The sequence below is a fragment of the Ochotona princeps genome, chromosome 18 (genome assembly GCF_030435755.1).
Source record: "Ochotona princeps isolate mOchPri1 chromosome 18, mOchPri1.hap1, whole genome shotgun sequence".
NCBI lineage: Eukaryota > Metazoa > Chordata > Mammalia > Lagomorpha > Ochotonidae > Ochotona > Ochotona princeps.
Genome location: NC_080849.1, coordinates 9,737,221 through 9,752,530, shown reverse-complemented (window position 1 = coordinate 9,752,530; position 15,310 = coordinate 9,737,221). Strand labels below are relative to the sequence as shown.

The following is a 15,310-nucleotide window of genomic DNA, read 5'->3' as shown; positions in this document are numbered from 1 at the left end:
ATTGCTATCTAATTATAACAGGAGAACTGGCACTCCCAGATAAGCACCCGTTTCAGGGGGTACCACTGTTGCGTCTTCAAGCAAGACTAGAACCTGAGCAGACAGGAAGAGAACTACTGTGTTAGTAAGGCACTCGTGCTGGCAGCTAGAGGGCCTGGCACTGTAGGTGAGCTGAGTGTTTCTCAATGTCTTAGTTTCTGGATTGGAGCCCTGTCTTACACCAAACATCCTTTCATGCCAGAAATCCTAAATCTTAGCTCAATAATTCAATCACACTCTGACCTGATTTTTCATTAAGCTGGTGCTGTAGGTGCTGAAGAAAAAAATATTGCTGGAATGTCAGGAGTACAAAACAATGAGCTAACTAATACTTGTCTTCAACTCTGTCTTGTGGTTCCAAGCAGCCAGTCAACTCTGGTTCTTAGATTCCCCATATTTTTCTAAATGGTCTATGGGAGCCGCCACAGCGCTCCCAAAGCACTGCCTAGCAAAGGTCCCTCTGTTTCCATACATTCTAAGTTCAAGAAAGAAACTGCACACTGTAAATGACACATTCCCTGCCGAGGAGTTTTAACTCCCCAAATGGGTTTTAATAGTCAGGCTGTACAGCCTTTGAGTTCTGTGGACACTAAGGTTCTACTGCAACACCAATCCACTCAGCTGCCACAGCATGAAATCAACCTTAAACAATAGGGAAATGACTGGGTGTGGCTATGTTCCAATAGAACTTATTTACAAAAACAGGCTGAAGCAGATCACCTCGGCCCATGAGGCATGGTTTGCCAACACTTCCTGTAGGCATAAGGCACAGTCTCCATGAACCGGACCCCACATTGGCTGGCACACACAGGAGTCAGGGCTGGGGTCACCTCTGGTAAAGTCTCTTTGGAGAACGGCCCCCTCCAGCTGGATCACTGGATTCAAAACTACAACCATAGGGAAAAGTCACAGAAAATCCCAGGGAGTGCATGTGTCAGAACTGCCCAGATGCATGTGGGGGACACGACAGATCACTGAGGCCTGCAGAGGACATCTAGTACCACGGAGGGCAGAACAAACCGGACAGCTCTTCCAGCCAAGCTTTGATGCAAGCATCTGGGTCAACGGAGACTTTACCATGGACTATGTCAGCCAATGAACCTTTGAAGGATTTCCTCAACTTTGGAGCAAAGAAATCAACAACATCTCAGAACTATCGAAACCACTTGCGCAGGACCCTCAGAACAGGCTCCATATTGGGGACCCTAGGATGACACTACTGGCCGACCCCATGCCCAGGTACTGATGTGGTTAGGCTGCTGGGTGTAGCCCTCTCCTCTTCTCTCCAATACAGGAAGGAAAAAAAAAGAAGCAAGCACCTGTCTCATCCACTTTCCCCAATTCCACGTGGGTATAAAGCATTCTCAATTACATAAACATCATCAAAAATAGCATTCATTAATTCTATATGTGAAGAAGATACAGTCTCCTATGCGACTGAACCTTTCCACACTTACCCCTTCTCATCAGCTGGACTTGGCTGAGCCTCCTTCATAGGCTTCTGCGGTTTCTTCTCCTTCTGTTTCAGATACTCCTTCAGCTTCTCCGCTCTGTCGAGATACTCTGTGCACTTTGCCCGGATGCTCTGCTTGGCCTTGTCACCTTGTGCTTCATCTAACAAAGGAAAACGAGAGACTCTTTCATTAGCATTTGGTATAAAATGTTGAAACGCCTCAGCCCGCATTTTTCAACAAGCAAAGTCGGCTGGGGGAGGCCGGCAGGCTCGTCGGTGACTCAGCGACCAGGGATGACCAGTGCTTTGCTATTCCTTACCCTGCTCCCCAGCACGGCTGACGTCAGTACTAACTGTGCATTAAAAAAAAAAAATCTGAGCAAAGCAAGAGGCTTGTACTTTGTTAATTTCCTATTCTCTTCTTCCATCTGAAAGTTGTTGGTCCAACGTAAGAAATACGGATCAGAAGTAACATGGTATTAAAATTTCCATTAATACCTCTATCAGTTTGGAGAACACAACAAGTGGTAGGAACCTGTATGTCACACATACCACTAGCACAGTGATGTTATTAGTTTATAAAGATCTCAGGGCTATTTTCTTTCTTTAAGATTTATTTTATTTTTATTAGAAAGTCAGATATACAGAGAGGAGGAGAGACAGAGAAGAAGATCTTCCATCAGCTAGTTCACTCCCCAAGTGGCTGCAATGGCCAGAGCTGAGCCGATCCAAAGCCAGGAGCCTTTAGCCTCCTCCGGGTCTCCCACACAGGTGCAGGGTCCCAAGGCTTTGGGCTGTCCTCCACTGCTTTCCCAGGCCACAAGCAGGGAGCTGGATGGGAAGCAGGGCCTCCGGGATTAGAACCAGTGCCCATATGGGATCCCAACGTGTGCAAGGTGAGGACCTAGCTGCCAGGCTACCATGCCGGGCCCTCAGGGCTATTTTCAAAAGTTGACTTCAGCACTGTGCACAACGCATTAGCCCTGCATATCTATGTGTTAATGATTCATTCTCGGTTTCGCTTTACTTTGACACAAACCTTCAAACATAAGCTTAAGATGCTTAAAGACAGGGATTTTTATTAATTCCACCCCCCCTTACTCTGTCCTCAGTGCCTAGAATGGTGCCCAGCTGACAAAAACCATGCAGTAACTCTTTGGGAAATACACAGAATATTTCCCAAACTACTTCTGAAACAATATGGTTAGAAAATGGCTATTAAGGTCACAAAATTTAGGTTCATTATCAGTAAAATAAAAAACGATTTCCGCTGATCACGTGACATTTTAAGGTGCTCGGTCACACAAGCTGGAAGCGCTCACATTTGTTAGCTAAGTCTGAGTGCTCAATTTACTAGGAAGAAAGTGGGAAATTGTTGGCCAGTGGACAGTTCCACATTTTCTGGTACTGCATTTCCAATTCTGTGAGTGGAATGGAGTAAGGCTTGCTTTCGGTGTCCCCGTGAGAAAGCTCGGCCGCCCTTACACTTGATCACATGCAGGAAGTACTGCACGGCGTGCTGGTAGAGCTGCAGGGCTTCGTCATAGTTCCCAGCCTTGTCTTCCTGCGAGGCCTTGCCAGCCAGATCAATGGCTTTCTGTTTGAGGAAGACAAAACAAGATTACAATTAAAGTTTAAACCCAAGCTTAAAATAATCACAATGAAAGGTTTTTAAATAAAAGCAACATAAAAAAAAAAAACTCCACCACTCGCTGTCTAAATCACAGCTGCATTTTACTGTTACTTTACCAAATGCAAATTACATGAAGCGGGGATAAACTGCCATCTAATACTATTTTACCTAGTACTAACCCTTAAGTCTTACATAACTTTCACTCACCTAAAGTCAAGCTCAGGGCTAGTAACAAAGACTGGATAATCTGAAAACTCAGATTTAAAAAGTCACTTACAGAAACTTAAAATCTTAAAGGCTGTATTTGAAACATATTAATAAAAAAATCAAGAATTAAAAAAAAATCCAAATAACAAGAGAAGTCTTTTAAATAACAAAGACAACAGCCAATGCTATGGCACAGCATCCTAAACCTCTGCCTGAGGTACATCACATGGGGGTACAGATCTGAGTTCATATCTGGGGGCTCCACCTCAGATTCAGCTCCCTCTTTACGGCTTGGACAAAAGCAGAGGATGCTCAAGTCCTCGGGCTTCTGCACCCATGAGGGAGACCGGGAAGACGCTCCTGCTTCCTTCTCTTTGTAATTCTTTCAAATTAAAATAAATCCTAGGGCCCAGTGCAGTAGCCTAGCAGCTACAGGCGCCTTGCTCACACCGAGATCACATATGCGTGCCAGTTCTAATCCCACCTCTTCCTATTCAGCTCTCTGCTTGTGGCCTGGGAAAGCAGTCAAGGACTGCCCAAGTCCTCGGGCTCCTGTTCCCGTGAGGGAGACCGGGAAGAAGCTCCAGGTTCCACAGCTCTGGCTCCTTCTCTTTGCAACTCTTTCAAATAAAAATAAAAACAATTCTTTAAAAAAATCAAAGACAAAACCTGGAAATTTAATTCTTAAGTAGTAATAGGCTACCACACAACAGAATATTGAAAGATCATTAAAATAATACCAAGAAACATTTGCAATAACACACAAAGTGTTTATGATGAACAGTTTCAAAAGCAGGGGATACGACTTCGCAGCCTGGTGCAACTGAAACAGCCCAAACAGCACACGACGGGGGCGACTGAGCAGGCCTGCTAAGGCGGCCTCCCCTGAGCGTTTATCTTCTCCTTCTTCACATCTTCTAGAAACGTCCATGATGAACAAGGACAACTTCGAAGCATTGTCATGCTTCCTAGCCAACAAGGCTAAGTTTCCTGACCTCCAGAGGATGCTGGAAACCCTGGATGACATCCAACACTTTGCACTGTCTCGCACAGCGACATCCCTCCCAGCATCTACGAGAGACTGGTTCCACACCACAGCAGACCTCAAACCTGTGGCTGCCTCCGTCTCACAGGACCGACTCACACCTCCAGATCACTCGACGGACTCGACACGACACACACAGAAACAGATGGCACACTGGCTGCTCACAGGAAACAAGAGGAGAGGGTGTACATGGGCAGCAGAAACCCAGGGGGCTTTTGGCCCTGCATCTGCCTGGCAGCTAAGACACCCAGGCCGTTTCTTGGGTTTCAAGTCCCAGCCTCCACCCCAGTCACAGGTTTGGACTACTGTGCGTCCCGGGAAGCAGCAGCAAAGGATCACGCAGGAACCCAGCAAGTCCCTACCTCCACGTGAGACCAGTACTGCCTTCCCACCTCCCCACTTCCGCCTGACCAGCTGGGGGTACGGAAGGGACTGAGGGAGTGGAACAGCAGAGGGGAGCTGCTTTCTACTACAGAAATAAAAATTTAAGCGTAACATTGTTTAAATTTTTCAGAAGAAAAAAACCAGAAAATTTCCAGGATTTAGGGCTGGGGGAGTCTTAGATTTCACATCAAAAGCACGTCTAAAAAAACTAGACTTAATCAAACTTACAAATCATTATAAAAGATCCTGTTAAAAGGATGAAGAGATAAATTGCAGACTGGGAGGAATATTTGCCAAACATGTATTGAAGGCTGGGTATCTAGAATGCAATTAGAAAATGGGCAGGGACCACCATGATGGCTCAATCCTCCACCTGCATATTGGCATCCCATATGGATGCCAGTTTGCATCCTGGCTGCTCCCACTTCTCATCCAGCTCCCCGTTTATGGTCTGGGCAAAGCAGCAGAGGCTGGCCCAAGTTCCTGGAATTCGGCACATGGGAGACACAGAAGACGCTCTTGGCTCCTGGCTTTAGATTGACTCAGCTCCAGCTACTCTGGCCATTTGGGGAGTGAACCAGCAGATGAAAGATCTTTCTGTTTCTCCTTCTCTATGTAAACCTGCCTTTACAATAAAATAAATCTTCCAAAAAACAAAAAAAAAAAAAAAAAGAAAAGAAAAAAAGAAAAAGGAAATGGGCAAAAGCTGCGAACAGCCGTTGTGGTGGAGGAGCCACACAGACGGAAGTGCCAGGAAAGCTGTGCAAGCTCACCAGACAGCAGGAGCACAGATGAAAACCAAGGAGACACCAGCATGCGTTTGTCAGGAAGGCTAAGGTTAACAGATACTGACAACATCAAATGCTGGTGAGCACACAGAGAACGCATCACTCACACACTACTAGTGGGATGTAAAATAGCACAACCACTCTGGGAAGCCAGCTGGGCTGTTTGTCTACAAAACTAACCTCACAACTTGCCTATGAAAACCAAATGTACTAGGGGGTATTTATCCCAAGAAATGGACATTTATGTGCATATTAACATCCATACATGAATACTCAGATGCCCTTCGAAGGCTGATCAGTTTGTTTTAAAGATTTATTTGTTTATTTATTTTGGAGAGGCAGATATAAAGAGAGGAGGAGAGACAGAGAGGAAGATCTTTCATCTGATGGTTCACTCCCCAAGCAGCTGCCACAGCTGGAGCTGAGCTGACCCAAAGCCAGGAGCCAGGAACTTCCTCCAGGTCTCCCAAGCGGGTGCAGGGTCCCAAGGCTGTGGGCTGTCCTCGACTTTTTCCCAGGCCACAAGCAGGGAGCTGGATGGGAAGTGAAGCTGCCGGGATTAAAACCGGCACCCATATGGGATCCCGGTGTGTTCAAGGTGAGGACTTTAACCCAACGCTATGGTACCAGGTCCAGCTGATCAGTTTTAAACCATGTGGTACAGGACTGTTACAATCTGGAATCCTGAGGGGATCACACTGTATGAAAACCGATCCCAAAAGGTTACATACTGTAGGAGTCCATTTACTGTAATGTTTTCAAACTGACAGAATCAGAGAGGGAGAGCAGGTTTGTTCTACTGGGGACAGGGATGGTGGGCAGAAGACAAAGGGAGATGGCTAGGGTTATGAACGGGCAGTGAGAGGGATCTTCATGAATGAAGAGCTCTGTGTCTTGACACATGGTACCACACACATGAACCCACGCATGATAAAACCTCACAGGAAGCACACACAAGTTAAAACTGGGAAAATATGAGTAAGAGTTGTGGAATGCAGCAATGTCAATTTCCTGGTTGTGATATTGTACAACTAGTTTTACAAGATACAACTGTGTGAAAGGTACATGGGACCTCCCTGTATTCTTTCTTACAACTGTATAGGAACCTACAATTATCTCAGCATAAAATTTTCACTAAACTTCGCTTTAAACTTAATTTTTCTTAAAGATTTATTTATTTTTATTGCAAAGTCAGATATACAGAGAGGAGGAGAGACAGAGAGGAAGATCTTCTGTCCGATGATTCACTCCCCAAGTGACTGCAATGGCCAGAGTTGCATGGATTTGAAGCCAGGAGCCAGGAACCTCCTCCAGGTCTCCCACACGGGTGCAGGGTCCGAAGGCCTTGGGCCATCGTCAACTGCTTTCCCAGGCCACAAGCAGGGAGCTGGTTGGGAAGTGAAGCTGCCGGGATTAGAACCGGCACCCATATGGGATCCTGGCGTGTTCAAGGCGAAAACTTTAGCCGCTAGGCCACTGTGCCAGGCCCAGCCTTAAACTTTAAAACTGTACACAGAACAACACAAGTAAAGAGGAATGATTATAACATTCCAACTGAGTTAGTTTAGGTATTAAAACCAAAACAAATGCGGACCCCCCCCCCCAAAAGATAATGATCACATTGTGAAAAACCAGCATTTAATTAAGCTAAGTATGAATCATTCCATTTCAAAGCCAGTTAGATGTCAGAATGATGCTGTAGTTTGAAGCAGGTGCTCATGGATTAGACCTGAAAGGCAAGACATCTATGAAGGAGGCGCTCAGGCCTCCCACTGGAATACGGGAGCAGAAAGCGGTGCATTTTAAAGTTGAAAAATGCAGTAGTTACCCAACCATGGCTCAGGGAGCCTGGAAACCAAGCTAAGGCCCTTCTGCCAAGCTGAGGTAAGATGGGCCCCAGTCCTGGTGCAGGGGCAAGCCCTCCCAGGGGTCCTCAGTGCACTGCCGTGGCAAGGGAGCCCTGTGTTCAGCTCTCCCACTCCCACACGCTTACCCCATCCTTAGCGCTCCGTTTATTTCTCTATATCGTTCCTAGCTGCATCTCTACGAAGCTAAGCTGCCTGGGAACACACTCCACCTGGAGTTCACGAGGCCGAGACCTTGGTGGGCAGTTGATGGTTATACCACTGCTGAATGAGTGAAAAAAAATTCGTTTTCTCAAAATCTTCCTCCCTTTGGTTATTCCAGTTCTGTCATCTCTAGCAAATTCTCTGCGCTGGGTATTTCTACCAGGAGCCAGTGTTCCTTACAAAGTCCCTGACACATCCTTTCACGGCAGCAGAGCGTCACCGCCGCAGTGCCGCAGGTACTCTCCTTGCCCCACGGAGCCTCATGATGCCAGACTGCAGGCCCACCTCTGTGTCACACTGCACGCTGCCCAGCCACAGGCACGTTCTCCTGCTGTTCTCCCATCTCTCTGCCAGCTACCTCTTAGTCTGCTCTGTGGATTCTTCCTCTTTTACGAAACACTGAAGCAGGCTCCAGGAGTCCGTGCTTGGAACTTGTACCTGTTTACTGCCCCTTATGCCCACCTCCTGGCCCTGGCCATGTGACATTTCGGTGGTTTATGGCTGATGACTATCCCATTTAGTCCATTTAACATGCACTTGGCAAGCAGCCAACACTGTACCTGCGTAAATCCCCAGCCCTGGACTCCTTCCACCCACACAGGGCACCCGGAGTGCTTGCCAGCTTCCGGCTCCAGCCCTGGTTGTCACACACATTTGAAAAGTGAAATGACAGCAGTGATCTTGGCACCCTCTCTCTGTCCGCCTCAAAATGTAGCACAGCTACCCTCCAGCTCCTTCCAGGCATGTTCTCTGTGTGTGCAGCTGTGTGTATGTGTGTGCCCGTTTCTCGCACTGGAATGCAAAGTCCGGCAGGAACAGGAGTGACGCGTGCTGGGGTCTGCTTCACACTCCCAAATTTCGCACAACGGCCAGCTCGGAGCGGATGGCTTCACCGCAGCAGGGTCAGGCCGGACCCAGACAGCAACATGAAAGTCCAAAGGCTGTGAGCAGCTGGGACTTGCCCTTTCAGATTAGCAGACCATGATGTGTCCACCCTAGAAAACCCTGAAACCAGGGACACTGTACTTCTCAGGAAAAAAGATGTCCTAGCAGCTGTCAACGTGAACGCTGTGCTCCGAGCCTGTCCCGCCTCCACAGCACGTAATCCTTCTAGGGCGTGCCGAGCCAGTGTGAGGTCATGCCTCCACAGACACCAGTTCAAGTCCCGTTTCAGACTCATACCTAGAATTCACTGTCCTCAGTGCCTAGAAGCCATCCTAGGCTTCTCGCTCCCATCTCACTTAGATCTTTATTTCCACAGCAAAATCCCAAAGGATCCCAGTCTCACGATGCCTCCGCACAGCAATGCTTTCGGCCGTGCCAAAGCTCACACTTCAACTCTAAAGTCCTCGCCTTGCACGGGCCAGGATCCCATATGGACGCTGGTTCTAATCCTGAAAGCCGTGCTCCTCATCCAGCTCCCTGCCTGTGGCCTGAGAAAGCAATCGAGGATGGCGCAAAGCCTTGGGACCCTGCACCTGCATGGAGACCCGGAAGAGGCTCCGGGCTCCTGGTTCCTGGCTTCGGATTGGTACAGCTGTGACCGTTGCGGTCACTTGAGGAGTTAATCACTGGACAAAAGATCTTCCTCTCTGTCTCTGTTTCTCTCTGTATATCTGACTTTCCAATAAAAATAAAAAAAAAAAATGGGCCCGGCAGTGTGGCCTAGCGGCTAAAGTCCTCGCCTTGAACGCACCAGGATCACATATCGGCGCCGGTTCTAATCCCAGCAGCTCCACTTCCCATCCAGCTCCCTGCTTGGGGCCTGGGAAAGCAGTCGAGGACGGCCCAATGTACTGGGACCCTGCACCTGTGTGGGAGACCTGGAAGAGGTTTCTGGCTCCCAGCTTTGGATCGGCGTAGCACCGGCCGTTGCGCTCACTTGGGGAGTGAATCATCAGACGGAAGATCTTCCTCTCTGTCTCTCCTCCTCTCTGTATATCTGACTTTGTAATAAAAATAATAAATAAATCTTTAAAAAAAAAAAAGAGTGGAACTATCGCATCCACCCGGACAGAACCCTTGGAGGATGCACTGCATTGTGACCCAGGTTGATATCGGGTGGTTGTTCCCCATCCTCAGGTACTGGCACGGTTGGGAGACTGGGTATGGCCTCCATTTATCTCTCCCCTCTCCGCAGAAATGGGAAGAAACAGAAAGCTTGGAAACAATGATCATACCCACTTCTCCTTAGCCCTAGATCCTTCCCACCCTGGATCAACTAGGTAAACATCACCTGAAATAATAATAATAAAAAAGTTTTTAACGAAAATAGTCATTTTTATTGGAAAGCCAGATTTAGAGAGGAGGACAAAGATCTTTCATCTGCTAGTTCACTCCCCAAATGGCTGGAATGACTCAAGCTGAGTTGATTCGAAGCTAGGAGCCAGTAGTTTCTTCTGGGTCTCCTACGCAGGAGCAGGGTCCCAAGGCTTTGGGCCATCTTCCACTGCTTTCCCAGGCTAAAAGCAGAGAGCTAGAAGGAAAATAGAGCAGCCAGCACACAAATTGATGCCCATTTGGGATCCCAGCAGATGCAAAGGCAGGACTTCAGCCGCTAGGTTGCTGCACTGGGTAGCACCTCTTTGAACAAGCGAGAAAGGCATCATCAAGAACTAGAGAGGAGAGTGAGGCTTGTACCCGGTTCCCACCTCGATTTCTGCAGGAGTTGTTTACGGTGCTAGAAAAGAACAAGTGTGTGAGTGACGCACTGGGATGGAGCAGCACAGTAACTTCATTCTTGTCGAGGCTGAGACATCGGTGCAGTGGGGCAAGCTTTGGCCCAGCAGTCACGATGCTTGCATTTCATGTCGGAGGGCCCGGCTGAATGCTCAACTCTGACTCCCAGTTCTGCCTTCCTGCTTGTCCAGACCCTGGGAAGCGGCTGGCAGTGGCTGAGGGCGCTGGGTCCTTGCCACCTCCAGGGGAGACCTGGTGTGACCTGCCTGGTGTGAGCCTCACTCCTGGGAGCATGAGGAGTGAGCCAGCAAGTGGGGGGCTCACTCTCTGTCTCCTCTCTTCCTCTCAAAATGAATAGAATTTAAAAAAGAAAGAAAGGCCTCAGGGACAGTCAAATGGAAATGTCCAATCATCATCTGAATTCAGATGTGTAGAACTAAGATTGAGCAGCCCTGGCTGCAAATACGGATTTTGGAGTAACTGGTATTTATTTCATTTTTTTGTATGAAAGGCAGAATTAGAAGAGAGGCGGGGAAGTTCCTGGAAGAAGTGCCTGGCTTCAGACTGGCTCCGTTCTGGCTGTTTTAGCCACTTGGGGGAGTGAACCAAGATGTTTCTCTCCGTATCTCCTCTCTGTCAATCTGCCTTTCCAATAAAAATAAATAAATTTAAAATATAAAAGTGCTACACTAACGTGACCCCGTATTTTCTGCCATCGACTGTCTTTCTCCTAACTGCTCTCCCGACTCCAGTCGAGTTTCTCCCTGGACACAGGATAGTTCCATGCTAACACACAGCACCTCAACAGGCCACTTGACGGCTATAGCTGTCATGTGGAGTAGATGATGACTGTTTATGCAGCACACGAACCTCCTCGTGACAGGGCCTAACCCTCCGGCCCATGCCACCACCTGTACACTAAGTTCCAATCATACCAAACTCCTGGCACGACCTAGTCCAACTTGGCAGGCCTGTCTGCCCAGAACATCCTATTCCACTACATTGCTGTAGAATCCCAGCTTCTGCAAGGCTCTGGGCATGGGCCTCCTGCTGCAGAGAAACCCCGTGCCAGCGTCGCTGGAACCGCCTCCCTCTAGACTTCTGCTGGCCCTGTACTTAACTCCCATGGCCACATTTTCACATGGCACAGGGCACCCACCATTCAGGATGGAGTACACTTAGCTTTATTTCACGCGACACACTTGCAATTTCCCCTAACCCTCTGAAGGGATTTTATTTTACACCTTTGAATTGAGGAATATACTGTTGTTCTCTGCCTAGGAAACATTCTACTTTCTTGTTTAAATAGTGGAATTATGTAGGGAGTTCAGAGTTCTAAGCACAAAAACCTAGATTTAAAACTATCCCACACACTCAACACCTCTATGTCTTTGGGTAAACCTTAACCTGACACTGACACTGGAAGAACGCTCACACTGCAGAGCTGCTCCGAGGCCTGGGATCACACAGAACACCAAGCACACAGTGGCAGCGCTCCTGGCTTTATCCACGCCCACAGCACCTGCTGCGAAGCACTTCTTGTGTGCCTGGAAGACTGGGATGCGCCTTTCCTTCCTACCCACCCACCTACCTTCTATTACAGCATTTGTGAAATTACTGGTAATTTTTTTGACTTTCAGATTACAAGCATCTGGCTAAAGGGGGTTAGTCTTGTTCAGTGGATAGCTGACTCTTTATCTGAATGATTTTCAAATTTCCTGAGTAAGGGACAGGACTTCAGTCAGGTAGCTACGATGTCCAAGCCCGCCATCAAAGTGCTTGGGTTCAAGGGCAGCTCTGGCTGTCAGCTTCAGCTTCTTGCTACTGTGGATGCTGGAAGGCAGCAATGATGCCTGCGTAACCGGGTGCCCGTCAGACACAGCAAAGGCCTGCTGGGAGTTCCTGCATCCTGGCTTTGACCTGCACGCATTCGGGGGGAGGGTGAACCAGCAGGTATGAATTCACTCCATATGAACCTCTCTTCCTCAAAAGAAAAGAAACTGAACGAGAGACACAGGAGTGAGTCAAGCAGCAGTAAAGTTCTGTCCTGACACTCTTCCTGTTTACCGCTGGCAATGCTGTCTTGAACATTGGTCAGTTCCTAAGATAACTCCCTGAAGAATACCCAACAATCCCGTTCAAGAAGGATGCACTCTGATTACAGAGGAAAACGGTCACTGTGGCAGAGGAAAGGTATCTGTAAGTGGATGGAAGTCGCTTTGTGGAATGACCAGATCACGCCCAACGCTGCGACCAACGAAGGCTGACAGGACAGCGTTGGCTAACCGACAGCCAGCAAGCGTGATGACAAGATGTTCACCTGAAATCTCCTTTAATTCTCAAAATGACAAACATGTTTTCAAGACACCTTTACCAAAAAGATCCTTTCTGAAGGAAATGCTTGGATTAAGTGGAAATTGTTCCATCTCAGTTGGACACTTTAGTGGGAAAAAACACAGATACGAAGCAACACATAATTTTTTCTTAATTCTAAGAAAGCAGTCGCTTCCAGGATCGTTCAGGCTCACTTTGAGCACAGAGGCCCTGAGCCGGCCTCTGTCCCCACTCTGTTTCCTGTCTAGGTAGCTCTCTTCTGCCTGGGCCTCCCCCAGGACCCTTGACTTTGGCTTCCAAGTGCACCCCGTTACCGTTGGCACCTGTTACCAGGCATTCAACGAGAAAGGCCCATCCCACACACTACTGGAAGCCCGAGATGAGCTGCAAGGTGGGCATTTCAATTGGGTATCCACTGCCTGGCAGTCCTCCAGGCCCACTCACGCCCTAGACTCTTAAGTCCCAGACCCATTTGGGGGTTACACAGTTACACACATTCCTTTTAGAAAAAGTCGCTCTATAGACGACCAACGCGGAGGTCTCCATCTTTGGAGTTCCCAAGTCGCCTACCAATGCCTTGCTCACCACGGGGACAGTGACAGACAGCAAGCACAGAGGTTTAACAAACACCCCCCACTCTTACAGTTTGGGAGTCAGGGAACGCGTGTGCTCAAACGACTGGGGGCAGGCAGGCTCGTCCCTCCATGTCAAAGCGGAAGCCGTCCACGGCTGCTCCCCGAACAGCTCGGAGAGCCGAGCTGAGCTCCAAAAACCGACAACCACCCTACTCCCAGCAGGGCCAAGAGCGGAGCTTTTGCAAACAAACCAAACCCTGAGGTTTTTTTCTTCTTTGCAGTCATGGACAGGCTCTGGTCCCGGCTCGGCTGCTTCCTCTATTTCTGTCCAGTGTCCCGAGCCCAGGGGCCCCGGAGCGAGCCACCCGCCCCGCTCCCCGCGCCTCCCCTCGGCTCCGGCCCCGCGGGCGGCGGCAGGTGAGCAGCAGCCATACCTGGAGGTTGGGGCTGGCGGATGACATGGTGGAGGTGCGAGGCGGTTCCCTGAAGTTCCACAAGGGGCGAGGAGAGCCCAGAGCAGGGGCGTCGGGCCGTGCCCTGTAATCACAGCCCCACACCGAGGGAGGCCTCCTTCCCACAACTTGTTAGTGAAACAACACTGTGAGAACCCGCTGCCGACCCTCTTCAAAACTTCCGCAATCCCGAGCCCCTTCGGCGTCTAGGCCCGCCTCCGGCAGGAGCACTTCCGCTCCGTCATCACCACGCGCACAACGCAGTCATCACCCCGTCCTCTTCTCGCAGCAGCTCGGGACTTTCCAAGAGCTAGTCTTGAAGTCTGACCAACACCTGGCGGAAGTCGGGCTTTGCGCAGGCGCAGGCGACTGCGCTCTAGTGGCGACGCGGATGGCGGGGTGGGTGCAGGGAAAAGCGCAAGCGCAGGTCAGAGGTCTTTGCAAGGAGCTGTTTACTGAAAGTAAGTTTGTAACACTGGGCATCAGGAAACTATCAAGATGAAAGTACGAGAGCTGCAGCAATGGGTGGCCCAAGAAGCCGCTCCCGGGTGCCTTGCCCAGCAGTTGCAGCCGCCCAAGGCCACACGGGGTTGGGCTTTATTCCGCTGACGGAAGGATCTGCTGAAGGGCTCTCCCTTCCTTTCCCCCCTCCTCCCTCCCCGCCTCTCCCCTTCCGGTCTTCCATCTTTGCTGGGATGTGATTTGTTTGGACCTTGGTCTGTAGGATGTGAGCCTGCCGGGCGTTTGTGGAGTGGGCCTGGAGGAGAGCGGCACAGGGAGATGGCGTCCTTCTGGGGCGGCCTGAGGAGAGGGTGCGGGGCGTTGCTGCGCCCCGAGCCCAGCCGCTGCTTCCGTGCTTTGGGGCTCAGTTGCTTTCGCTGATTCAGACTCTTCAATAATAGTCACACCAGTTCTTAAAGTGCCAGTTCCCAGGTCACCTCCTCCAGGCGCCTCTGAAAGCTGTCAGCTCTGTTTGCACGGTGGACTTTGTGTTGTCCTGGGTAAGCGGGGCTGACTGCCTAGCAGGGCGCCTGGCACACCCCGAAGGAATCAACGCTGTCAAAGCCCAAGGACTAAGCCAAGTTCCCAGTTTCTTCAGCCCATATTCACATAAGCCAGAGTATGGTCCCAGTGGCCAAGGTTTACTGAGCACGGTGAAGAAAATGCGGAAAGCTAGTGGGCAGGCACATGGCGCCTGTGCGTTCTCAGCTTTCAGAACGTCTCCAGGGCAGCCTGTTCAAGACAGAATCGGTCTCACGCAGGCCGTCTTTAAGAAATTGTGTTCTGCCCCCGCCTCACCCAGCGCTGCCCTGGGAGTTAGGTCTTGGCTTGTCAGCTCCCTCTCTGACCTGTAGTATTCTAGAGGGGTGACTCATGCTCACCGCCCAGGCAGGAAATGGGCTGGGCCATGACTAGCCCTTCAGTGTGCCCAGTTACCCTGGAGGCCCAGCCCCTGCTGGCGGGGTGGGGATTCCTCTCAGGATTCCTCTGAGGAGACAGAACTTGTGGGCAGCCCAGCAGGTGAGTCAGCTGCACTGTCCACCAAGCACTCCATGCACCAGCTGCTGCAGAGCGGGGAGGAGGCAGTTATTCCTGCTCGTTGACTACACAGGGTACTGCCGGGTGAGGCATCAGCCCAGCAGAGAAGTTGG

General features: G+C 49.7%; 1 protein-coding gene across 1 annotated transcript in view; it reads right to left on the bottom strand.

Moving 5' to 3' along the window:
• Positions 1-13,987, bottom strand: part of VPS4B (vacuolar protein sorting 4 homolog B) — a 29,973-nt gene extending 15,986 nt beyond the window's left edge. Inside the window, exons 1-3 of the mRNA XM_004579452.4 lie at positions 13,641-13,987; positions 2,978-3,089; positions 1,497-1,653 (exon numbers count right to left, since the gene is read on the bottom strand). Coding sequence (XP_004579509.1) covers positions 1,497-1,653; positions 2,978-3,089; positions 13,641-13,667 — 296 coding nt within the window. The 5' untranslated portion in view covers positions 13,668-13,987. The remainder of the gene's footprint in view (positions 1-1,496; positions 1,654-2,977; positions 3,090-13,640) is intronic.
• Between the last annotated feature and the right edge of the window lie 1,323 nt (positions 13,988-15,310).